Genomic DNA, 25,147 nt, shown 5'->3' on the forward strand with positions numbered 1-25,147 from the left:
CCTCCACTCAGGCAGAGCATTCCACAGATCCACAACCCTCTGTGTGAAAAAGTTTTTCCTCAACTCCGTTCTAAATGGTCTACTCCTTATTCTTAAACTGTGGCCTCTGGTTCTGGACTCCCCTAACATCAGGAACATGTTTCCTGCCTCTAGCGTGTCCAATCCCTTAATAATCATATATGTTTCAATCAGATCCCCTCTCATCCTTCTAAATTCCAGGGTATACAAGCCCAGTCGCTCCAATCTTTCAACATATGACATTCCCGCCATCCCTGGAATTAACCCAGTGAACCTACGCTGCACTCCCTCAATAGCAAGAATGTTTTTCCTCAAATTTGGAGACCAAAACTGCACACGATACTCCAGGTGGGGTCTCACCAGGGCCTTGTACAACTGCAGAAGGACCTCTTTGCTCCTATACTCAACTCCCCTTGTTATGAAGGCCAACATGCCATTAGCTTTCTTCACTGCCTGCTGTACCTGTATACTTACTTTCAGTGACTGATGAACAAGAACACCCAGATCTCGTTGTACTTCCCCTTTTCCTAAGTTGACACCATTCAGATAGTAATCGGCCTTCCTGTTCCTGCCACCAAAGTGGATAACCTCACATTTATCCACATTAAACTGCATCTGCCCACTCACCCAAGATGTCCAAGTCACCCTGTATTCTCATAACATCCTGCTCACATTTCACACTGTCACCCAGCTTTGTGTCATCTGCGAGTTTGCTAATGTTACCTTTCATCCCTTCATCTAAATCATTAGTGTATATTGTAAATAGCTACGGCCCCAGCACAGAGCCTTGCAGTACCCCACTAGTCACTGCCTGCCATTCTGAAAGGACCTGTTAATCCCTACTCTTTGTTTCCTGTCTGCCAACCAATTTTCTATCCATGTCAGTACCCTACCCCCAATACCATGTGCTCTAATTTTGCCCACTAATCTCCTATGTGGGAGCTTATCAAAGGCTTTCTGAAAGTCCAGGTACACTACACCCACTGGCTTTCCCATGTCCATTTTCATAGTTACATCCTCAAAAAATTCCAGAAGATTAGTCAAGCATGATTTCCCCTTCGTAAATCCATGCTGACTCGGACCTATCCTGCTACTACTATCCAAATATGCCACTATTTCATTTTTTATAATTGACTCCAGCATCTTGCCCACCACTGATGTCAGACTAACTGGTCTATAATTGCCTATTTTCTCTCTCCCTCCTTTCTTAAAAAGTGGGATAACATTAGCTACCCTCCAATCCTCAGGAACTGATCCTGAATCTATAGAACATTGGAAAATGATTACCAATGCATCCACGATTTCTAGAGCCACCTCTTTAAGTACCCTGGGATGCAGACCATCAAGCCCTGGGGATTTATCACTCTTTAGTCCCATCAGTTTACCCAACACCATTTTCTGCCTAATGCAAATTTCCTTCAGTTCTTCCGTTACCCTAGGTCCTCTGGCCATTGTTACATCTGGGAGATTGTTTGTGTCTTCCCTAGTGAAGACAGATCCAAAGTACCTGTTAAGCTCGTCTGCCATTTCCTTGTTCCCCATAATAATTTCACCCGTTTCTGTCTTCAAAGGCCCAACTTTGGTCTTAACTAATTTTTCCCTCTTCACATACCTAAAGAAGCTTTTACTATCCTCCTTTATATTCTTGGCTAGCTTACCTTCGTACCTCATCTTTCCCCCCCATATTGCCTTTTGAGTTATCTTCTGTTGCTCCTTAAAAGTCTCCCAGTCCTCTGGCTTCCCACTCATCCTTGCTATGTTATACTTCCTCTCTTTTGTTTTTACACTGTCCTTGACTTCCCTTGTCATCCACGGTCGCCCCTTACTCCCCTTAGAATCTTTCTTCCTCTTTGGAATGAACTGATCCTGCACCTTCTGTATTATTCCCAGAAATACCTGCCATTGTTGTTCCATTGTCATCCCTGCTAGGGTATCTTTCCAGTCAACTTTGGCCAGCTCCTCCCTCATGGGTCCACAGTCCCCTTTGTTCAACTGTAATACTGACACTTCCGATTTTCCCTTCTCCATCTCAAATTGTAGGTTAAAACTTATCATATTATGGTCACTACCTCCGAATAGCTCCTTTACCTCGAGTTTCCTTATCAAATCTGGCTCATTACACAACACAAAACCCAAGTTCTTTGGGCACAGAGTTCAGAAAAAGCAACACAATGGACTTTTAACATCATAAACCAGCGAGTTGTTTGTTATGTCTCCCCTCACGCTGTGAAACGGAGACGTCTCTTCTTCCCTTATTATAGAGAGAGAGAGCCTGTGGTATGTCGAATACTGAGTGAACGAGTAGTATTTGGAGTACTGCAAGTCTGTGTCTTTGCTGTTGCTTTGCTGCACACTTGAGTGCTCAGTGAGGGGTGCCGACGCTTTTTTTTTGCCAGTGGGGAAGGGAGGATCGTTGCATTGCTGCTGCTTATGTGTGGGAGTGGGGAGCTGGGGGGAGGCTTTGGGGTTCTAACATTTAACTGTTATTCACTCTTTGGGGCACTCCTGTTTTTGTGGATGGTTGCGAAGAAAAAGAATTTCAGGATTTATATTGTATACATTTCTCTGACATTAAATGTACCTTTGACACACAGTCAATGGCCACTTTATTAGGTACACCTGCTTGTTAATGCAAATATCTAATCAGTCAATCACATGGCATCAACTCAGTGCTTAAAAGCACGCTGACAGGCTCAAGAGGTTCAGTTAACCTAACCAGATATCAGAGTGAGGAAGAAATGTGATCTAGGTCACTTTGACTGTGGAACAATTGTTGGTGCCAGATGGAGTGGTTTGAGTATCTCAGAAACCAATGATCTCCTAGGATTTTCAAGCACAGCCAGTTTCTAGAGTTTATGGAGAATGGTGCAAAAAACAAAAAAACATCCAGAGCGGCAGTTCTGTGGGCAAAAACACCTTGTAAATGAGAGAGGTCAGAGGTGAATGGCCAGATTGGTTCAAGCTGACAGAAAGGCGACATTAACTCAAATAGTAGTGTGCAAAAGAGCATCCCTGAATGCACAGTTTATCAAACCTTGAAGAGGATGGGCTAAAGCAGCAGAAGACCACGAACATAAAACCAGTGTTTTTTTTTTACATACAACAGGTACAGAATAAAGTAGCCATTGAGTATAAGAGCAAAATTGGGCCATTCGGCCTATCGGGCCTGTCGGCTATTCCATCATGGTTGAATTATTATATCTCTCAACCCTATTCTTATGCCTCCTCCGCATAGCGTTTGACACCCTTACTGATCAAAGGCCTATCAACCTCCGGTTGAAATATATTCAATGACTTGACCTCCTCAGCCGTCCATGGCAGTGAGTTCCACAGATTCTCCACCCTCTGACTAAAAAAAAAATTCATCCTCATCTTTGTCCTAAAGGTGCATTCTTGTATTCTGAGGCTCTGCCGCATGGTCCAAGACATACCCCACTATCCACGTCCACTCTATCAAGGCCTTTCAATATTCGATTGATTTCAATGAGACCCCGCCTCTTATTCTTCGAAGCTCCAGCAAGTACAAGCCCAGAGCCATCAAACGCTCCTCATATGTTAACCCTTTCCTTCCCAGGAGCTTTCTCGTGAACCTCCTCTGAACTCTCTTCAATGCCAGCACATTCTTTCTTAGATAAGAGACCAAATTTCAAATGCCATCTGATCAATGTCTAAAAAGCATCAGAATTACAATTTTGCCTTTGTATGCTGATCCTAATGCTAACATTGCATTTGCCTTCATTACTACAGACTTAACCTACAAGTTAACCTTTAGGGAATCCTGCAGTCGGTTAGCCAAGATCCTTTGCACTATGGATTTCTGAATATTTTGCCCATTTAGTACACCATCTACGCCTTTATCCCTTCTACCAAAGTGCTTGACCATATACTTCTCTATACTGTATTTCATCTGCCATTTCTTTTCCCATTCTCTTAATCTATCAAAATCCTTCTGCAGACTCCGTTTCTTCAACACCACCTGTCCCTTCACCTATTTTTATATTGTCTGCAAACTTAGCAACAAAGCCATCAATTCTGTCATCCAAATCATTGAGGTATAACGTGAAAGAAGTGGTCCCAACACAGAGGCCTGCATAACACCACTAGTCACCAGCAGTCAACCAGAAAAGGCCCCCTTTATTTCCACTCTTTGTCTCCTGCCAGTCAGCCAACCTTCTATCCATGCTAGAATATTTCCTGTAATATCATGGACTCTTTTCTGGTTAAGCAGCCTCATGAGCAGCACCTTGCCAAAGTCTTCTGAAAATACAGGTAAACAACATCTGACTCTCCTTTGACAAAATAACAGCAGAATAGACAAAGAATTCCAACAGATTTTTATAAATGAACTGGAAGAAGAAGTAGAAGGGTGGCTTAGTAAGTTTGCTGATGACACAAAGGTTGGAGGTGTTGTGGATTGTCAGAAGTTACAGTGGGACTGGGCTGAGAAGTGCCAGATGGAGTTTAATCCAGATAAGTGTGAAGTGGTTCATTTTGGTAGGTCAAATTTGAAGACAAAATATAATATTAAAGGTAAGACTCTTGGCAGTGTGATCCATGCCCACAGGACACTCAAAGCTGCTGCACAGGTTGACAGTGTTGTTAAGAAGGCTTTTATCAACTGTGGATTGAACTCAAGAGCCGTGAGGTAATGTTACAGCTATACAAGACCTTAGTTAGACCCCACTTGGAGTAGTATGTTCAGTTTTTGGTCATCTCATTACAGGAAGGATGTGGATGCCATGGAGAGAGTGCAGAGGTGATTTACAAGGATGTTGCTTGGATTGGAGAGCCTGCCTTATGAGAATAGGCTGAGTGAACCTGGCCTTTTCACCTTGGAGCGACGAAGGATGAGAGGTGACTTGATAGAGATGTATAAGATAATGAGATGCATTGATCGTGTGGAGAGTCAGAGGCTTTTTCCCAGGGCTGAAATGGCTAACAAAGGAGGCATAGTTTTAAGGTGCTTGGAAGTAGGTACAAGGGGAAGTCAGAGGCAAGTTTTTCACACAGACAGTGATGGGTGTGTGGAATGCACTGCCAGCAAAGGTGGTACAGCCGAATATAATATGGTCTTTTAAGAGACTCAGACAGAGCTTAGAAAAATAGATATGCAGTAGGGAAATTATAGGCAACTTCTAGAGTAGGTTATATGGTCAGACCAACATTATGGGCTGAAGGGCCTGAAACTTGCTGTAGATGTTCTGTTCTACATTTCAATGAGGTATGGACATGTACTCCCAGAACAATCTAGTAGACTTTTATTTCATGCTGTCAAAAATGCTTAGGAGAATCAATGGCACCTAACGGTGACTCCTTTGCTTGCATCTTCGAAAACAGCTCTTTTTCTATTTTTCTTTTGAAGACCCTGGCCTGGAGTTCCATGCTGACTACAATTCTTTGCAGGAATGGGACCCGTTCTTGGGGTTTCACAAATGGCCGTTATTCGGCACGCCAAGGGCGCAGCTTAAGAGCTTCGCTCATCTTTGGAGGGCTGAGATTTCATAGCTCTGGAGACGGGGTCATTGGAGGTCAGTGTCCGGGCAGGAGATTGGTGTGTCATGGGAGTCGGAAGATCTAAGGCTGTGTGCCCAGATCTTTGGGCTCAGAACTCCGAAAAAGCGACGCAACAGACTTTTAACATCGTAAACCATTGAGTTGTTTATTATGTCTCCCCCTCGTTGTGAAGCAGAGACACCTCTTCATCCCTTATTAGGGAGAGGGAGAGAGAGAGGGAGGGGGAGGGGGAGAAGGAGAGAGAGGGAGGGGGGAGAGGGGGGAGGGGAGGGAGGGAGAAGAGGTGGAGAGGGGGGGGAGGGAGAAAGAGAGAGGGGGAGAGGGGGGGAAAGGGGGAGGGAGAGGGGGGAGGGGGGAGAGAGAAAAAGAGAGAGAGAGAGACTGACGGTGTCTTTGCTCACACGTGAATGCTCAGTGGCAGGTGCTGATGCTTTTTTTTGCCAGTGGGGGGAGGGTGGAATCATTGCTTGCTGCCGCTTACACACGGGAGGGGGGAGCTGGGGGGGTTGGGGGCACTCCTCTGTTTTCGTGGATGGTTGTGAAGAAAAAGCATTTCAGGGTGAATATTGTATATATTTCTCTGACATTAAATGTACCTTTGAAATCTTTGAAATGTAGCAGAGAGAATAAACCACACCTGGCGTTTGACAACTGTTAACCATTTCTGGTTGAAGAACATAACATAATTTTGAGGCCTTATGAAATTGGCATCATTTTCAGTCACATTCAAATGTCAGCATATTTCAATCACATCTGGAAGAAGATGGCAGCAGCAAACATCCCCAACACAGGTGACTGTTTCTTTCACGTCTTCTTTTTCTTTTATATATTATTACATTAGATTAGATTCAACTTTATTGTCATTGCCGAGTACAGATACAAAGCCAATGAAATGCATTTAGCATCTGACCAGAAATGCAAAGAATAGTGTTACTTACAAAATAACTGCGAATAAAGAAAGTGCCACAGCACACAAATATAAAAGTACTGAGACAGTACAATACGGAAGCAATACTGCTTAGCACTGTGATGAGAGGTTCAGCAGTGTCACAGCCTCAGGGAAGAAGCTCTTCCTGTGCCAGCTGGTGCGGGAGCGGAGACTCCTGTAGCGCCTACCGGATGGGAGGAGAGTAAAGAGTCCATGGTTAGGGTGACATGCATCCCTGATAATGCTTTTCACCCTGCCCAGGCAGTGTTTATGGTAGATGTTCTCAATGGTGGGCAATTGGGTGCCGATAATCCACTGGGCAGTTTTCACCACATGCTGGAGTGCTTTGCGGTCTGATACAGGACAATTGCCATACCACACTAAGATACAGTTGGTGAATATGCTCTCAATGGTACAGCGGTAAAAGTCTGTCAGTATCCTGGGACAGAGGTGAGCTTTCTTCATGCTCCACAGGAAATAAAGGCACTGTTGCGCCTTTTTGATCAGGATGGAAGAGTTCAGGGACCAAGAGTCGTCTGCGAACTTGGTTATGGAGCTAGAACCATGTACAGGAACGCAGTCATAGGTGAAAAGAAAGTACAGAAGAGGGCTCAGCACTCTTATAACAATACGGAACATTATGGTTCTGGTACTGTTGGAGCCTGTGATCTACAGTTTGTTTTCAGGCCGATTAAGCAATCTGGTGTTTTGCTATCCCCAAGAAGTTCCGGGAGGCAAGCAGCCTTGAGGCCAAGAAGCTTAGAAACCATGATCATCTCCATTTCTCATTGATCTTGCCAATTAAAAGTGTTGAGGAAGACTGAAACATCGAGACAAGTACGAAAGGCTTGTTAAACCTAAAGTGTTAAACGCCCTCTCACTCACTGCTGCCAGCAGAAGGTGTTGGTACGTGACAGTCTTTCTCCCTCCCTCTCGCTCACTGCTTCCAAGGGGAGGTCCCTGCATTTGAATGGGGTTGATGTTCTTGTTGCTGTTTTTGTGATTTTTTTTGCACGGGAGGGAGCTGATGTTTTTCTTTGAACACGTTCCATGGTTTTCTTTGTTTCATAGCTGTCTGTGGAGAAGATGAATCTCAGGGTTGTACACTGCGTACAATAATAATAAATGTACTTTGAACTTGTGCTTCCAATTATTCAGGTAGTGGAATTTCATTTTTTTTAGATTATGAGGACACTCAGTCCTCATTTATTGTCATTTAGAAATGCATGCATTAAAAAATAATACAATGTTCCTCCGGAATGATATCACGAGAAACACAGGACAAACCAAGACTAAAACTGACAAAACCACATAATTATAACATATAGTTACAACAGTGCAAAGCAATACCGTAATTTGATAAACAGCAGACCAATTATCACAAATGCATGTCCTCTGGTTAACAATCATCCAAGTAGTGTTTCTGTTTAAGTTAACTAGCTAAGAGGAAAGTTTTCACCACAGTGTGAACAACCAAACAGCTCAACTCATCTGTGGCTAAAGACAGGATGAATTATTAGTACTTACAAATGGATTGTTCTTCAAAGCTTCAAACATGTTACTGGAATCATTCAGCTCTTCAAACAGCAATGATTCTATAATTAACAAAAAATTGAAATCATAAACCTGCACAGAGGTGGATTTTTGGCATATAATGCAAAATTCATTTTTATATTGATTTCAGTAGTAAAATAGAGAATGATCTGAATAATTAAAGACTACTACCTCTTAAGTTGTAATGGTCTTAAATGCACTAAAATATCTCCTGTTTGGATTTTTGTATTCTTCAATTCTATTAGTTCCCCCAGATACCAATTTGAGAGTTCTAACAGCTGAAACCAATATTTCTCTCCTCTGTCCAATATCATAGTTGATTGAGGGGGCCTCATGATGGGGCAAACAGGCTGCATTCCCCACACCACAGTGGAGATCACACATCAAAAGCTCTTTATTGGCTGTGAAGTGTACCAGTTCATCAAACAGTTGTAAAAGAGGAGTGATACATGAAAAGTCTACGTGAAAATAGCAGTTGCTTGACTATGAGATTTGGCTACACATACAAAATACTGCAGAACTCCAGGGTCTTGGCCCGAAACGTTGACTATTTTCTCTTTTCCATAGATGCTGCCTGCCTGCTGAGTTCCTCCAGCATTTGGTGCATGGCTTGGATTTTCAGCATCTACAGACTTTCTCCTGTTTATGAGACTTGGCTAATGCTTATTGATGCATAAAACACGTTGCTGTTATTTTTTTTAATTTCCGTAATTTACTTGAAGCTCACTATTCTTTGGTGTTAACAATCAGCTCTCTCAGTAATGCAGGGTATTGATGGTTGGAGATGAAAAGCCTGTTGGCAGAAATTATTATACTAGAACAACTACTACTTGGCAAAGAGACCTTTTTCCAATCATACATCAGCTCAGCATTCATTACCATCATCCCTTCAAAACTCATGAATAAATTCCTAAACCTTAGCCACAATACCTCCTGTGCAATTGGATCTTTGATTTCCTCACTTGCAGCTCCCAGTCAGTTCAGATTGGTAACATCGTCTCCTCGATCACCAGTAGCACACGTGCACCACAGGGCTGTGTGCTTAGCCCCCTGCTCAACTCGCTTTACACTTATGACTATGTGGCTAATGCCAAATTCAAATTTGTTGAAAACACTACTGCCATAAACTGAATCAAAGGTTGTGACGCATCAGCATATAGGAGGAAGAATGAAAATCTAGCTAGGTGGTGCCATAACAACAACCTCTTACTCAATGTCAGCAAGACTAAAGAGCTGGTTACTGACTTCAGAAGAAGGGAGCCAACGGTCCATGAGCCAGTCTTCATCGGAAGACCAGAGGTGGAAAGGGTCAGCAACTTTAAATTCCTCAGTATTATCATTTCGGAGGTCCTGTCCTGGGCCCAGCACATTAGTGCAATTATGAAGAAAGCACAGCAGCACCTTTCCTTCCTCAGGAGTTTGCAAAGATTTGGCATGACATCTAAACTTTTGACAAACTACTATAGATGTATAGTAGAGAGTATACTGACTGGCTGCATCACATCCTAGTGTGGAAACACCAATTCCTTTGAATGGAAAATTCTACAAAAAGTAGTGGATACACCCAGTCCAGCATGTGTGAAGCCCTCCCCACCTCCGAACACATCTACATGAAACACTATCTCAGGAAAGCAGCTTCCATCATCAGGCACCTCCACCAGCCAGGTTATGCTCTCTTCTCCCTGCTGCCATCAGGACGAAGGTAAAGAATTCACACCACAAGGTTCAGAAATAGCAACCATCAGGCTCTTGAACTAAAGGGGACATCTCCACTCCATGAGACTATAAGATACAGGAGCAGAATTAGGCCATTCAGCTCATCAAGTCTGCTCCGCCATTCCATCATGGTAGATCCCGGATCCCACTCAACCCCGTACACCTGCTTCTCACCATATCCTTTGATACCCTGACCAATCAGGAAACAATCAACTTCCACCATAAATATACCCACAGACTTGACCTCCACCACAGTCTGTGGCAGAGCATTTCACAGATTCACAACTCTCTGGCTAAAAAAAATTCCTCCTTACCTCTGTTCTAAGAGGTCACCCTTCAATTCTAAGACTGTGCCCTCTAGTTCTGGATATTCCCACCAGAGGAAACATCCTCTCCAAAGCCACCCTATCTAGTCTTTTCAATATTCAGTAGGTTTCAATGAGATTCCCTCCGCATTCTTCTAAATTCCAGTGAGTACAGGCCCAAAGTTCCTCATATGTTAAGCCCTTCATTCCTGGAATCATCCTCAAGAACCTCCTCTGGACTCTCCAATGACAACACATCCTTTCTGCGATATCGGGCCCAAAACTGTTGATAACACTCCAAGTGCAGCCTGACTAGTGTCTTATAAAGCCTTAGCGTTATATCCTTCTTTTTATATTCCATTCTCATTTAAATAAATACCAACATTGCATTTGCCTTCTTTACCATGGGCTCTACCTGTAAGTTAACCTTCTGGAAGTCTTGCACGAGAATCCTAGGTCCCTCTGCACATCTGATCCCTATGCACTATTGTTCCTTTTACCAAGATGCATCATCATACATTTCCCAACACTGTATTCCATCTGCCACTTTTTTGCCTATTCTTCCAACTTGTTTAAGTCCTGCTACAATCACGTTGCTTCCTCAGCACTACCTACCCCTCCACCTATCTTTGTATCATCTGCAAACTTTGCCACAAAGCCATCAATTCCATTATCTAAATCATTGACAAACAATGTGAAAAGTAGTGGTCCTAATACCGACCCCTGAGGAACACCACTAGTCACCAGCAGCCAACCAGAAAAAGCCCCTTTTATTCCCACTTGCTGGCTCCTGCCTGTCAGCCATTCCTCTATCCATACCAGTATCTTCCCTGTAGCACCACAGGATTTTATCTTGTTAAGCAGCCTCATGTGTGGCACTGTATCAAATGCCTTCTGAAAATCCAAGTAAATGTCATCCACTGCCTCTCCTTTGTCCATCCTGCTTGTTACTTCCTCGAAAAACTCCAACAGATTTGTCAGGCAAGATTTTCCTTTACACAAATCCACAGCAGACTAAAATGCTTGAGCATATGGATATTAAGAAAGAGGATGTGCTGGAGCTTTTGAAAAGCATTAAGTTAGATAAGTCGCCAGGATCAGACGAGATATACCACAGGTTACCTTAGGAAGTGAGGAAGGAGACTGCTGATGATGATCGTTGTTTCATCAATAGGGACGGGAGAAGTACTGGAGAATTGAAGGGTTGCAAATGTCATTCCCTTGTTCAAGAAAGGGAGTAGGGATAACCCAGGAAATTATATACCTGTTAGTCTTACTTCAGTGGTAGGCAAGTTATTGGAGAAGATCCTGAGAGGTAGGATCTATGAGTATTAAGATAGACATAATCTGATTAGGGATAGTCAGCATGGCTTTGTCAAGGGCAGGTCATGTCTTACAAGCCTGAATGAATTCTTTGAGGATGTAACAAAACACATTGATGAAGATAAAGCAGTGGCTGTGCTGTATATGAATTTCAGTAAGGCAATTGATAAGGTTCCCCATACAAAGCTCATTCAGAAAGTAATGAGGCATGGAATCAAAGGAAACCTTGCTTTGTGGATCCAGAATTGGCTTGTCCACAGAAGGCCAAGAGCGGCTGTAGATGGTTCATATTCTGCATGAAGGTCGATGACCAGTGATGTTCCACAGGGATCTGTTCTGGGACCCCTCCTCTTTGTGATTATTATAAATGACCTGGATGAAGTAGTAGAAGGGTGGGTTTGCTGATGACACAATGGTTGCTGATGACACAATGGTTGGGGGTGTTGTGGATAGTCTAGAGGGGTGTCAGAAGTTACAGTGGGGCATCGATAGAATGCAGAACTGGACTGAGAAGTGGCAGATGGTGTTCCACCCAGACAAGGGTGAAGGGGTTCATTCTGGTAGGTCAAATTTTAAGACAGAATATAATATTAATGGTTAGACTCTTGTCAGTGCAGAGGATCAGAGAAATCTGTCTTGGGGTTCATGTTCATAGGAGACTCAAAGCTGCTGCACAGGTTGACAGTGTTGTTAAGAAGGTGTATGGTGTGTTGGCCTTCATCAACTGTGGGATAGAGTTCAAGAGATGTGAGGTAATGTTACAACTGTATAGGACTTTAGTTAGACCCCACTTGGAGTAGTGTGTTCAGTTCTGGTCACCTCCCCACAGGAAGGATGTGGATATTATAGAGAGAGTGCAGAGGAGATTTACAAGGATGTTGCCTAGATTGGAGGGGATGCCTTATGAAAATAGGCTGAGTGAACTTGGCCTTTTTTCCTTGGAGCAACGGAGGATGAGAGGTGACTTGATAGAAGTGTATAACGTGATGAGAAGCATTGATCGTGTGGATAGCCAGAGGTTTTTTCCCCCAGGGCTGAAGTGGCTAATACAAGGGGGCATAGTTTTAAGGTGCTTAGAAGTAGGTACACAGGGCAGGTCAGGGGTAAGTTTTTCCACATACAGAGTGGTGGTGCATGGAATGCACTGCCAGCAATGGTGGTGGAGGCGTATCCAATGGGGTCTTTTAAGAGACTCTTAGACAGGTACATGGAGCTTAGAAAAATAGAGGGTCATGCAGTAGGGAAATTTAGGCAGTTTCTAGAGTAGGTTACATGGTTGGCACGACATTGTGGGCCGAAGGGCCTGTAATGTGCTGTAGATATCTATGTTCTATATTCTAGAAGCCATGTTGACTTATTTTATCATTAGTTTCCAAGTACCTTGAAACATTATCCTTAATAATAGACTCCCACACTTTCCCCAACCACTGAGGTTAGCCTAACTGGCCTATGATTTCTTTTCTTTTGCCTTCCTCCCTTCTTAAAGAGTGGAGTGACACTGGCAATCTTCCAGTCCTCCGGGACTATTGGAGATTCAAGTGATTCTTGAAAGATCATGATTAACGCATCTGTTATCTCTTCAGCAACCTCTCTCAGGACTCTGGGATGTAATCCACTTAGCCCAGGTGACTTATCCACCTTAAGACCTTTCAGTTTGCCGAGCACATTTTCCTTAGTAATAGCAATGGCACTCTCTCCTGCTCCCTGACACTCAAAGACCACTGGCGCATCGCTAGTGTCTTCCACAGTGAAGACTCAGGCAAAGTCAATTGAGTTCATTTGCCATTTCTTTGTCCCCCATTACTACCTCACCAGCGTCATTTTCCAGTGGTCCAATATCAACTATCACCTCCCTTTTACTCTTTATATAACTGAAAAAACTTTTGGTATCCTGCTTTATATTATTGGTTAGTTTCTCCTCATATTTAATCTTTTCCCTTCTTATCGCCATTTTAGTTGCCTTTTGTTGGATTTTAAAAGCTTCCCAATCAGCCAACTTCCCACTCACTTTTGCTACCTTATATACCCTTTCCTTGGCTTTTATGCAGTCCTTAACTTCCCTTGTCAACCACAGTGGCCTGCCCCTGACATTTGACAACAATTTCTTCTGTGGGACATATCTATCCTGCGTCCTGTGAACTATTCACAGAAACTTCAGCCATCTCTGCTCTGTCATCTTGCCGGCCAGTATCCTCCTCCAATCAACCTGGGCAAGCTCCTTTCTCATGCCTCTGTAATTCCCTTTATTCCATTGCAGTACTTGTGACTTATGCTTCTCCCTCTCAAATTGCAAAACGAATTCAATCATATTATGATCATTGCCTCCTAAGGGTTCCTTTACGTTAAGCTCAATAATAAGATCTGGGCTATTACACAACACCCAATCTAAGATAGCCTTTCCCTGAGTAGGCTGAGGCACAAGCTGCTCTAAAGACATCTCATAGACATACAACAAATTCCCTCTCTCGTGATCTGACACCAACCAGAATTTCCCAATCCCCATGCATATTGAAATTCCCCATTATACTTGTGTCATGACCCTTATTACATGCCTTTTCCAGCACCCTTTGCAATCTTAACCTCAAATCTTCACTACTATTTGGGGGTCTATATATGATTCCCATAATGGTTTTTTTTTATGCTTGCAGTTTCTTAACTCTACTCACAAAGATTCAACATTCTCTGACCTCATGCCACCTCTTTCTCAAGATGTAATTCCATCTCTTACTAACAGAGCCACACCACCGCCTATGCCTTCCTGACTGTCCTTTCAATACAAAGCATATCCTTTGATGTTAAGCTCCTAACTATGGCCTTCTATCAGCCACAACTCAGTGATGCCCACAACATCATACCGACCAACTTCTAAATGCATCACATGTTCGTCCTCCTTATTTCCAATGCTACGTGCATTTAAATAGAGCACTTTCAGTCCTGCATTCTTCGCCCTTTTGAATTCAGCTCTGTGGTACAATGTAAGTCTCCCACTCTGTCTGCATTTGTACCCAATCATTGGTTTATCCTTCCTTACATGATGTTACATCCATCATCTACTAGTTAACCTGCTGGCTCATCCTCAGCTCTATCACACTGGTTCCCATCCCCCTGCCATATTTAAACCCCTCAACTTCCCTTGGCCCCTCATTGATTATTTTCCACAACCAATAGACTCACTTTGAAGGATTCTTCATCTCATGTTCTTGATATTTACTGCTTATTTATTATTATTTCTTTCTTTTTGTATTTGCGCAGTTTGTCGTCTTTTGCACATCAGTTGAATTCCCAAGTTGGTGTGGTCTTTCATTGATTCTGTTACGGTTAATAATCTATGAATCTATTGAGTATGTCCTCAAGAAAATGAATCTCAGGGTTGTATATGATGACACAGATGTTCTTTTGATAGCAAGTTTACTTTGAACTTTGAACATTAATAACACTGCTGTTCAATATCTATCCAATACCTCACAATTTCCAATTCCAACCAATGAAAACATCACCTTAGAATTACGTGGGATGTTCAATTTACTTGGAATGTACTTACAAAGAACTACATCCGAAAATACTATTTTGTTTTGGATAAGGAAGACATTATGAAGGACAGACGTCATGAATTCTGTGCTTGGGTTCAAATAATCACAAATGTTTTGACGATACATTAACAGAAAAGAGTTAAAAATTGAAGAACTTCCAAAAACAGTTAATACCCTGTGCTAAGCTACAGCATTTGTAAATAAATATCTAAGGAATAGCTTCCTGATACACTACCACTGTTTTGTGTGAAAAATGGTACCTGCATTGCTCACATCTGTCAGTACTACAGGCAGCATAGTGTAGGGAGACAATAAAAAATCATTATCTTTTCAGTTAGCATCATTTTCTTACTCAATGCTCAAAATCATTCCTCAGTTTGGGCAGTAACCAAATGCTTATTGTTTCAGCTCATTTGGTGCTCATGTGGTTGAACATGCTGAAAATGATGAGACATGAGCACCCACTGCTGGAATAGGAGGGAAGAATCTGCAGCAACTGAAATGGTAAGGAAGAGAGGGAGAGTGTGTGGGAGAAAGGGGGTGAAGGAGAGGGGGCGTGTGGGAGAAAGGGGTGAAAGAGAAGGGGTGTGTGGGAGAAAGGTTGGTGAAAAAGAGTAGGGGTGTGTGGGAGAAAGGGGGTGAAAGAGAGGGGGGATGTGGGAGAAAGGGGAGTGTGTGTAGTAGGGGGTGGATGTGTGTATGGGAGAGAGAGGGGGTTTGTGGGACAGTGGGGGTTGTGGGAGCGAGCGGGGCTGTGGGAGGGTGGGAGGTGTTGTGGGAGGGAGGGAGAGGGAGTTTGTGGAACAGCGGGGGTTGTGGGAGGGTGGAGGTGTTGGTAGGAGGGAGGGAGAATGGGTTTGAGGGACAGAGGGGTGTTTGTGGGAGGGGAAGTGTTTGTGGGGGGGTTGTGGGAGAGATGGGGTGTGTGGGGGTGTGTGTTGTGGTAGAGGGGTGTTGTGGGAGGGTGAGGGGTTGTGGGAGAGAAAGGGAGGGGGTTGTGGGAGAGAGAGGGAGGGGTTGTGGGAGAGGGAGAGGTTGTGGGAGAGGAGGGGGTTTGTGGGAGAGAGAGGGGAGTTTGTGGGAGAGAGGGGGGAGTTTGTGGGAGAGAGGGGGGAGTTTGTGGGAGAGAGGGGGGAGTTTGTGGGAGAGAGGGGGTTTGTGGGAGAGAGGGGGTTTGTGGGAGAGAGGGGGTTTGTGGGAGAGGAAGGGGTTGTGGGAGAGGAGGGAGAGGGGGTTTGTGGGAGAGAGAGGGAGGGGGTTTGAGGGAGCGAGGGGTGTTTGTGGGAGATGGGAGGGTGATGTTGGAGGGGGGATGTGGGAGGGGGGTTGTGGGAGGGGGGGTTGTGGGAGAGGGCATTGTGGGAGAGGGCATTGTGGGAGAGATAGGGTGTGTGTGGAGGAGAGTGTTGTGTTAGAGGGGTGTTGTGGGAGAGAGAGGGAGGTCTGTGGGAGAGAGAGGGAGGTCTGTGGGAGAGAGAGGGAGGTCTGTGGGAGAGAGAGGGTTGGTGTGTGTGTGTGGGATAGAAAGGGTTGTTGTGTGTGCCGGAGAGAGGGGGTTTGTGGGACAGTGGGGGTTGTGGGAGCGAGCGGGAGCTGTGGGAGGGTAGGGGGGTATTGTGGGAGTGAGGAAGAGGGGTTTTGTGGGAGATGGGAGGGTAATGTGGGAGAGGGGTAATCTGGGAGGGGGGTTGTGGTGAGGAGGTTGTGAGAGAGGGGATTTGTGGGAGAGAGGAGATCTGTGGGAGAGAGGGGGGTTTTGTAGGAGGGAGGGGTTTTGTGGGAGAGGAGGTGTGGGAGAGGAGGTGTGGGTGTGGGAGTGGCGGGTGTGTGTGGGGATGGCGTATGGGTGGAAGGGGGAGGGGTCGGAAGGGGACGGGTCAGAGGGGGAGGGGTCAGAGAGGTTGTCTGTGTGTGAGAGAGAGGGCGGATATGTGTGGGGTTGGTGAGCGGGTGAGTGGGGGGTAGAAGAGGGGGAGTGGAAGAGGGGGGAGTGGAAAGGGGTATGGGAGAGTTGAGGGTGGTAAGAGGCAAGGGGTGGGGCGTGGTAAGATGGGAGAAGTGTATCCATAAATGCAAATACCTTGGATCCTTCCTAGTATCAAACTGGGAGGTCCAGAAATGGGCATGTGGCTCAAGATAGCAGTGGAGATATGTACCCTGGGACTAAGTGAGCATGTGATCGATAAACAGAAGAGATGCAGAGATCACAGAAGGGGAACCGTAAAGTTCAAAATTAAGTAATTTTATTATCAAAGTACATATTTGTCACTGTACACTACCCCGAGATTCATTTTCTTGTGGGCATTCACAGTAAACACAAAGAAACGCGATAGAATCAATGAAAACTGCATATAAAGACAGACAAATAACTAATGTGCAAAAGAAGACAAACTGTGCAAATTTTAAAAAAGAAAATTAATAATAATAAGTAATAGATGTTGAGAACACTAGTTGTAGATTGTTTGAAAATGAGACCACAGATTGTGGAAACAGTTCAGTATCGAGGAGAATAAAGTTATCCGCTCTGGTTCCAGAGCCTGATGGTTAAGTGGTAATAACTGTTTCTGAAAGTGGTGGTGTAGAGCCCAAGGCTTTTGTACCTCCTTCCTGATGCGGTAGTGAGAAGAGAGCATGGCCTGGATGGTGAGGGTCATCCATGATGGATGCCACTTTCCTGCGACAGCACTCCTTGATATGCTCAATAGTGGGGAGAGCTTTAGCTGTGATGGACTGGGTTGTATCCACTACTTTTCGTAGACTGTTCCATTCAAAGGCATTGATATTTCCATACCAGGCCGTGATGCAGCCCGTCAAGATACTTTCCATTACGTATCTATCTAAGTTTGGCAAAGTTTTAGATGATGTGCCAAATCTTCGCAAACTTCTAAGAAAGTAGAGACGTTATTGTGCCTTCTTTATAATGGCACTTCTCTGCTGGATTCTGGACAGATCCTCTGAAATGATAACGTAGAGCAATTTCAAGCTACTGGCCATCTCCACACCTCTGACCCCTTGATGTGGACCGGCTCTTGGACTCCCGGTTTCCTTTTCATGTAGTCAATACCCAACTCTTTGGTTTTGCTCACATTGTGTGAGAGGTTGTTGTTCTGGCACCATTCAACCAGATTTTCAATCTCCCTGCTGTATGCTTATTCATCACCATCGATGATGCAGCCAACGACAGTAGTGTCGTTTCAGCAAACTTCAATATGGCATTGGAGCTGTACTTAGCCACACAATCATAGGTACAAAGCAAGTAGTGCAGTAAGACAAGTGCACAGCCTTGTGTTGCCTGGCATTTGTGGAGGAGATGACAAGTGAGGATCCAGTTGTACAAGGAGGTATGGTGGCCAAGATCAAGGAGCTTATTGATTAGTTTTGAGGGGATGATGGCCTTGAATGCAGAGCTATAGCCAATCAAGAACATCCTGATGTATGCACCCTCACAGTCCAGATGTTGACGCTGAAGAGGCTTCACAGTGGGGCAGCAAAATGGAGACACAAGAAATATCTGAGTGCAGCTGCTATTTCCTATTAATTTTCATTTTTGCCAGAACTTCAACAGAGTAAAACATCTTTAAGTCCCTTATGCAACAGTATATTAAAATATAACTGGCCCAAAACATCGACTGTAAGTTAAATTCCATGGATGCTGGGCTCCTCCAGCATTTTGAGTGTGTTGCTTTGGATTCCCATCAGAATTTTTAGTGTTTATAACATGGGGGTGGGGTTGGTGATTGGGAAGGCAGAAATAAATGAAAAGTTAAGACCTGCGTCGATCTGGATTACAGCAAAGTGAAAGGCAGCAGAAATCAAAGTCACCTGAGGGATAATGATAGAATTTAAAATCAAAGGTTTTAGACTATAAAACCATAAGGCATAGGAGCAGAATTAGGCCATCTGGCCCATCGAGTCTACTCCACCATTCAATCATGGCTGATCCTTTTTTTTCCTCCTTCTCCTCAATCCCAGTTCCCAGCCTCCTCCCCGTAACCTTTGATGCCATGTCCAATCAAGAACCTATCAACCTCTGCCTTAAATACACCCAACCACCTGGCCTCCACAGCTGCACATGGCAACAAATTTCACAAATTCACCACCCTTTGGCTAAAGAAATTTCTCTGCATCTCTGTTTTGAAGGGGCGCTCCTCTATCCTGAAGCTATGCCCTCTTGTCCTAGACTCTCCCACCGTGGGAAACATCCTTTCCACATCTACTTTGTCTAGGCCTTTCAACATTCAAAAGGTTTCAATGAGATCCCCCACCCGCCCCATCCTTCTGAATTCCAGAGCCATTAAATGTTCTTCATAACCCTTTCATTCCTGGAATCATCCCTGTGAACATCCTCTGTACCCTCTCCAATGCCAGCATATCTTTTCTAAGATGAGGGGCCCAAAACTGTTCACAATACTCAAGGTGAGGCTTCACCAGTGTCTTATAAAGCCTCAGCATCACATCCTTGCTCTTGTATTCTAAATCTCTTGAAATAAATACTAACATGACATTTGCCTTCCTCACCACTGACTCAACCTGCAAGTTAACCTTCAGGGTGTTCTGCACAAGGACTCCCAAGTCCCTCTGCATCTCAGATTACTGAATTTTCTCTCCATTTAGAAAATAGTCTGCACATTTATTTTTACTACCAAAGTGCATGACCATGCATTTTCCAACATTGTATTTCATTTGCCACTTTATTGCCCATTCTCCTAATCTGTCTAAGTCCTTCTGCAGCCTGCCTGTTTCCTCTACACTTCCTGCCCCTCCACCAATCTTCGTATCATTTGCAAACTTGGCAACAAAGCCACCTATTCCATCATCTAAATCATTTATATATAAAAGGAATTGATCCCAACACCGACCCCTGTGGAACACCACTAGTCACTGGCAGCCAACCAGAAAAGGATCCTTTGATTCCCACTTGCTGCCTCCTACCAATCAGCCAATGATCTAACCATGTTAGTAACTTTCCTGTAATACCATGGGCTCTTAACTTGGTAAGCAGCATCATATGTGGCACCTTGTCATAGGCCTTCTGAAAGTCCAAATATGCAACATCCACTGCATCCCCTTTATCTATCCTACTTGTAATCTCCTCAAAGAATTCCAACAGATTCCTCAGGCAAGATTTTCCCTGAAGGAAACCATGCTGATTTTGTACTATCTTGTCCTGTGTCACCAAGTACTCCATCACCTCATCCTTAAAAATTGACTCCAACATCTTCCCAACCACTGAGGTCAGGCTAACTGGTCTATAATTTCCTTTCTGCTGCCTTCCTCCTTTCTTAAAGAGTGGAGTGACATTTGCAATTTTCCAGTCCTCTGACACCATGCCAGAGTCCAGTAATTTCTGAAAGATCATTTCTACTGTCACGACAATCTCTAACGCTATCTCTTCCAGAACCCTAGGACGCAGTTCATCTGGTCCAGGTGACTTATGTACCTTTAGGTCTTTAAGCTTTTTCAGCACCTTCTCTCTTGTAACTGCACCCACTTCTCTTCCTTCACACACTACAACATCAGGCATACTGCTAGTGTCCTCCACAGTGAAGACTAATACAAAATGCTCATTTAGTTTGTCAGCCATCTCCTTGTCCCCCATTATTATTTCTCCTGCCTCATTTTGTAGCGTCCTATATCCTCTCTCATTTCTCTTATATTTTTAAATACTTGAAAAAAGTTTTACCATCCACTTTGATATTATTTGCTAGCTTGCTTTCATATTTCATTTTTTCCCTTCTAATGATTTTTTTAGTTACTCTGTGTAGGTTTTTAAAAACTTCCCAATCCTCTATCTTCTCACTAATTTTTGCTTTGTTGTTTCAGACAAAGAACACAGGGTATTAGCAAAAACACTGATAGTGCTTGATGAGAAAATGGGAGCACTGGTTACAATGTGAAATTGCTGAACTGAATGTCACGACAAGAATGCTGCCACAGTGCTAGATCAACGGAAGTGTTTTTGTGGAGGTGGAGAAAATGTATATGAGATCAAAATGAGATGCGGTCAGGCGGTTGAAGTGACAAGCAACTGGAAGTTCAAGGTCACATTGCAGACTAAGAGAAGCATTGGGAAAGGCATCCCATTCACATCATTCATAAAGTGACAACTTTACAATCACCAAATGCAGAATAACAACTGAAATAAAGTGCTGTTTTTTTGGAAAGGAATGTTTGGGGCCCTGGATTGCAGGAAGGGACATGCAGAAACAATGGTGCTCATTTCCTGTGTTTATTTGAGAAGGAGAGAACTTTATACAATAACAATGGATTGCAGAGGAAACTGTCTAATTAAAATGTTGAAACCGTCTGGAAAGAGAAGGGTTGTGTTGGTGGTTGCAGTACTTTGGAGATGAGGGAAGCTAAACCACTGAATATGGAGGCTCACAGATGGATAGCAACACAGAGTGTAGCGATTAGCATAACACTATTACAGCGCCAACAACCCAAGTTCAATTCTGCCACTATCTGAAAGGAATTTGTACTTTCTCCTCCAGACTACATCGATTTCCTCCAGGTACTCTGGTTTCCTCCCATATTCGCACCAGTTAGTAAGTTAATTAGTCACATGTGTGTAATTGGGTAGCGTGTGATCCTTGGGCCAAGGGCCTGATACCATACTGTATCTCTAAATAAAATAAATGAATAAGTGGAAGTTCAGGACAATGAGAGAGAACAAGGGATGACACAGTAAGTCAAAGAAATGCAATGAACACCAAATGGAGTTCTCAGTTCATTTAAAAAATGGAAGGCATATTGAAAATTCAGATATGCAAGGTGATATTGGCAACATAGATGCGACAAAGGTCATAAGATTATGCGAAGGCAATGAATTATTTGCAGGATAAAGAGAAGAGGAAATATAGTCCAGGACACCAGAACAGTCAGTTTGATTGAGGAAAATAACTGAAAGCCTTTAATAACTGAAGCAGGAATGGGCGGCAGAAATGGGGAGACAAAGATTAACTTTCCTATTACTTAACTTTTGACTTTCTGAGGATCTATCGGGTACCACTACTCGGCCAATGTGAAGCAGATCTGTGGAGAATTGTGACAGTATTATTGGTATGTTACAAATTGTTGCTGAACTACATTTGGGTGATCGAAAATTATGCTTTCCAGACCAACAGACCAAGTTGATGCTTCTCATGAGTATTGGGTTAAATATATTACAGAATATTCAGTTCTGTTATGTTTCCAAAAGAAAGATATTGTGTGTGTGTGTGTGTGTGTGTGTGTGTGTGTGTGTGTGTGTGTGTGTGTGTATACTCACAAGAGATTAAACATTAATATATATATTAAACACAAGAGATTCTGCAGACGCTGGAAATCCAAAGTAACACACACACAGAAAGGAATAAAGAGTCAACACTGCAAAATATCAAAGAAAAACATAAACCCTCCAATATCCTGGATCAAATCTTATCCTCTGTGAATTGCAGCAAAGCTGTTATTTTTTAAAACTGTTAAATGAGGGCTTCTTCAAGGAGTGATGCCTCAAAAAGACAGCTTCCATTCCTAAGGACCCCATCAGTCAGGTCAGCCTTGTTCTCACTGCTGCTGTCAGGAAGGTGGTACAGAAGGCACACACTCAACAATTCAGGAACAGTTTCTTCCCCTCTGCCATATATATAGTAATTCACATTTTTTCTATTACTATGTATTGCATTGTACTGCTGTCGCAAAGACAAATCCACGATGTATGCTGGTGATATTAAACTTGATCTGATTCTGATGTGTAACTGCCTTCCGTTCCTGTCTACAATAAAAAGGAAAATTCCTCTGTGACCAATTATTGCTCAATGAGACTAGACTAAACCAAATAATGGATTGGGTGAAAGATTCCAAATTTCAGTAATAATTTGTTTATTGCAGCTGCATTTAGGCACTGCAAAGACATAGACCTAACATGGGCAAAAAAAAAATTCCAGGAGCAAGTTGAGTGTGACTGCTTTAACATTAAAACAGCGTTTGATCAAGACATGATCAAGGAACTATGGCAAAATTGAAGGAAGTAGCAAATTAGAATTGCTGAGGTTGCAGGAAGCAGAATTAAAGATGCTGTATTTTTTCTCCACAAAATAACTCAACAACCTCAACCAAACCATCTTCTCCAGGGCCCTGAATCAAATCAACTACTTCAAAACTCTTCCCTCAGGAATGAATATTTGCAAATGATAAGAGTGTTTAAAACAGCAAGGTCCAGGCAACACTCATCTTGACCATGTTCTCTTCTCACTACTGCCATCGCGTAGGAGGAACAGCATCCTAAGGTCCCACCCATCAGGTTCAGGAACAATAATTACACACACCAGTTCTCATCAAGGGATCCATAATGGAAAGGGACAGCAATTTCAAGTTCCTGGGTGTCAATGTCTCTGAGGATCTATCCTGTGCCCAGCATGTCAATGCAGTTACAAAGAAGGCACAATAGCATATATATTTCATTAGGAGTTTGTGGAGTTTTGGTGTGTCACCAAAGACATTTGCAAATTTCTATAGATATACCATTGAAAACATTCTAACTGTTCAGAATAAGGTGCAGTAAGTTGTGAACTCAGTCACTCCATCATGGGCACGAGCCTCCCCAACATCTAAAACACCTTCAAGGAATAATGTCTCAAAAAGGCACCATGCATCATTGAGGAACCCCATCACCTAGGACAGCAGTCCCCAACCAGCGGGCCGCGGACCGGTGCCGGGGCGCAAAGCATGTGCTACCAGGCCGCCAGGAAACAATATGATTTGGCCATATGAGTCAGCTGCACCCTTCCTCATTCCCTGTCATGCCCTCTGTTGAGCTTGAACACATGCGAGGTCATTACGCACACGTCATCCTTGTCAGCGCGGGAAAAAGATCAACTCCTCGAGCTTGCAAATGACGGCGGGCTGAAAAGTATGTTTGACATAACATCTCTGCCGGCATTCTGGATCAAAGTCAAGGCTAAATATCCTGAGATAGCCACGAAAGCACTGAAAACGTTGCTTCCATTTCCAACATATCTCTGCAATGAATGCAACCAAAACTAAATTGCGGAATAGACTGGACATAAGGAACCCCCTTCGAGTATCGCTGTCTCCCATCACCCCTCGATGGCACCGTCTTGTTGCAGGGAAACAAGCCTAGGGCTCCTACTGATTCAGCGATATTGGTGTTTTGCAATGATTTTATATGTTCATATGGGGAAAATATGTGCTGTGTGTTTAATATCCAAACGTTACTTAAAGTGTTATGATGCGATTGACTTATCACCTATATTCCGGTTGTGCTCACCAAGATCCAGCTCCCACACTCCCTTTATTCTCAACCAATTACTTGAAAATCAAATTCAAGTTCAAGTTTAATTGTCATTCAACCAACATGAACACCCATGAGTACAGCCAAACGAAAGAGCATTACTCCAGGCCAAAGGTGCAAAACACAGTACCAAAAGTCTCACACAGCAGAGGCCGCATATAAGATAGCAAGCACATGTAAGATATTAGTAAAATACAGTCACTCAAAAATATATCAAAAAAGAACCTGGGTCCATGAATATTGCTGCAGTCTGCAATCTAACACAATACAGGTTGTCTTCTACTGAGCGAACACTGACTCCAGTTTGGATGCCATGCCACACAGCCTCTGCAGGAGGGCACTGACTCCGACGCCTCTCTCCCAGTGGCTGTAAACAAGCGACACCACAGCTTGAGTCCTAGTCCTCACTACGACCATGCCATGCAGTTCCATCATCATCTACCCCGATGTCCACCAGTACATCAGTGAATCAGACTTGCAGCCTACCACATTAACAATTTCCAACAGGACCTTGTCATCACAAGAAAGGTGACTAAGACAATCACTCGCTGTTGGACTGCACACTGCCCTCACACACTGAATCCTCCAAAGCCTCCCTGATGTAGGCAGTAGCACGATCCACACATTCTAGCTCTTTCAGTTTCTCTGCAAATGAGCAACTTTCTGATTGAGTAGACCTGCAGTACTTTAAGTGCTTAATGTACAGCAGTGTCAAAAATCTATTATATCATTGTATAACACCTGAAAAGTAAATGAATTAGAAGCATGTTGCTATATTTATTTGCCTGAAAAATCTTTCAATTCTGCACCAAAGTCCAATGGGTGCCAGATTATAAGAGCATCAACTGAAACGTGGGGTAAATAAATCACCACTTAACAGTACAAAACATTCCCACCATTTTCAAAACATATTTAGAGTGATGAAGCAGTTCAGCTGCCTGGATGAACACAATTCCAACAATGC

The 25,147-nt window shown here is 43.4% G+C and overlaps 1 protein-coding gene across 1 annotated transcript in view; it reads right to left on the reverse strand.

Annotated features, from left to right (window-relative positions):
- The window catches only part of atf6 (activating transcription factor 6), a 423,807-nt gene that overhangs the window by 378,509 nt on the left and 20,151 nt on the right, over nt 1-25,147 (reverse strand). The window contains exon 2 of the mRNA XM_063063732.1: nt 7,988-8,055. Within this exon, the coding sequence (XP_062919802.1) occupies nt 7,988-8,055 (68 nt within the window). The remainder of the gene's footprint in view (nt 1-7,987; nt 8,056-25,147) is intronic.

This window comes from Mobula hypostoma, chromosome 12 (assembly GCF_963921235.1).
Source record: "Mobula hypostoma chromosome 12, sMobHyp1.1, whole genome shotgun sequence".
Lineage (NCBI taxonomy): Eukaryota > Metazoa > Chordata > Chondrichthyes > Myliobatiformes > Myliobatidae > Mobula > Mobula hypostoma.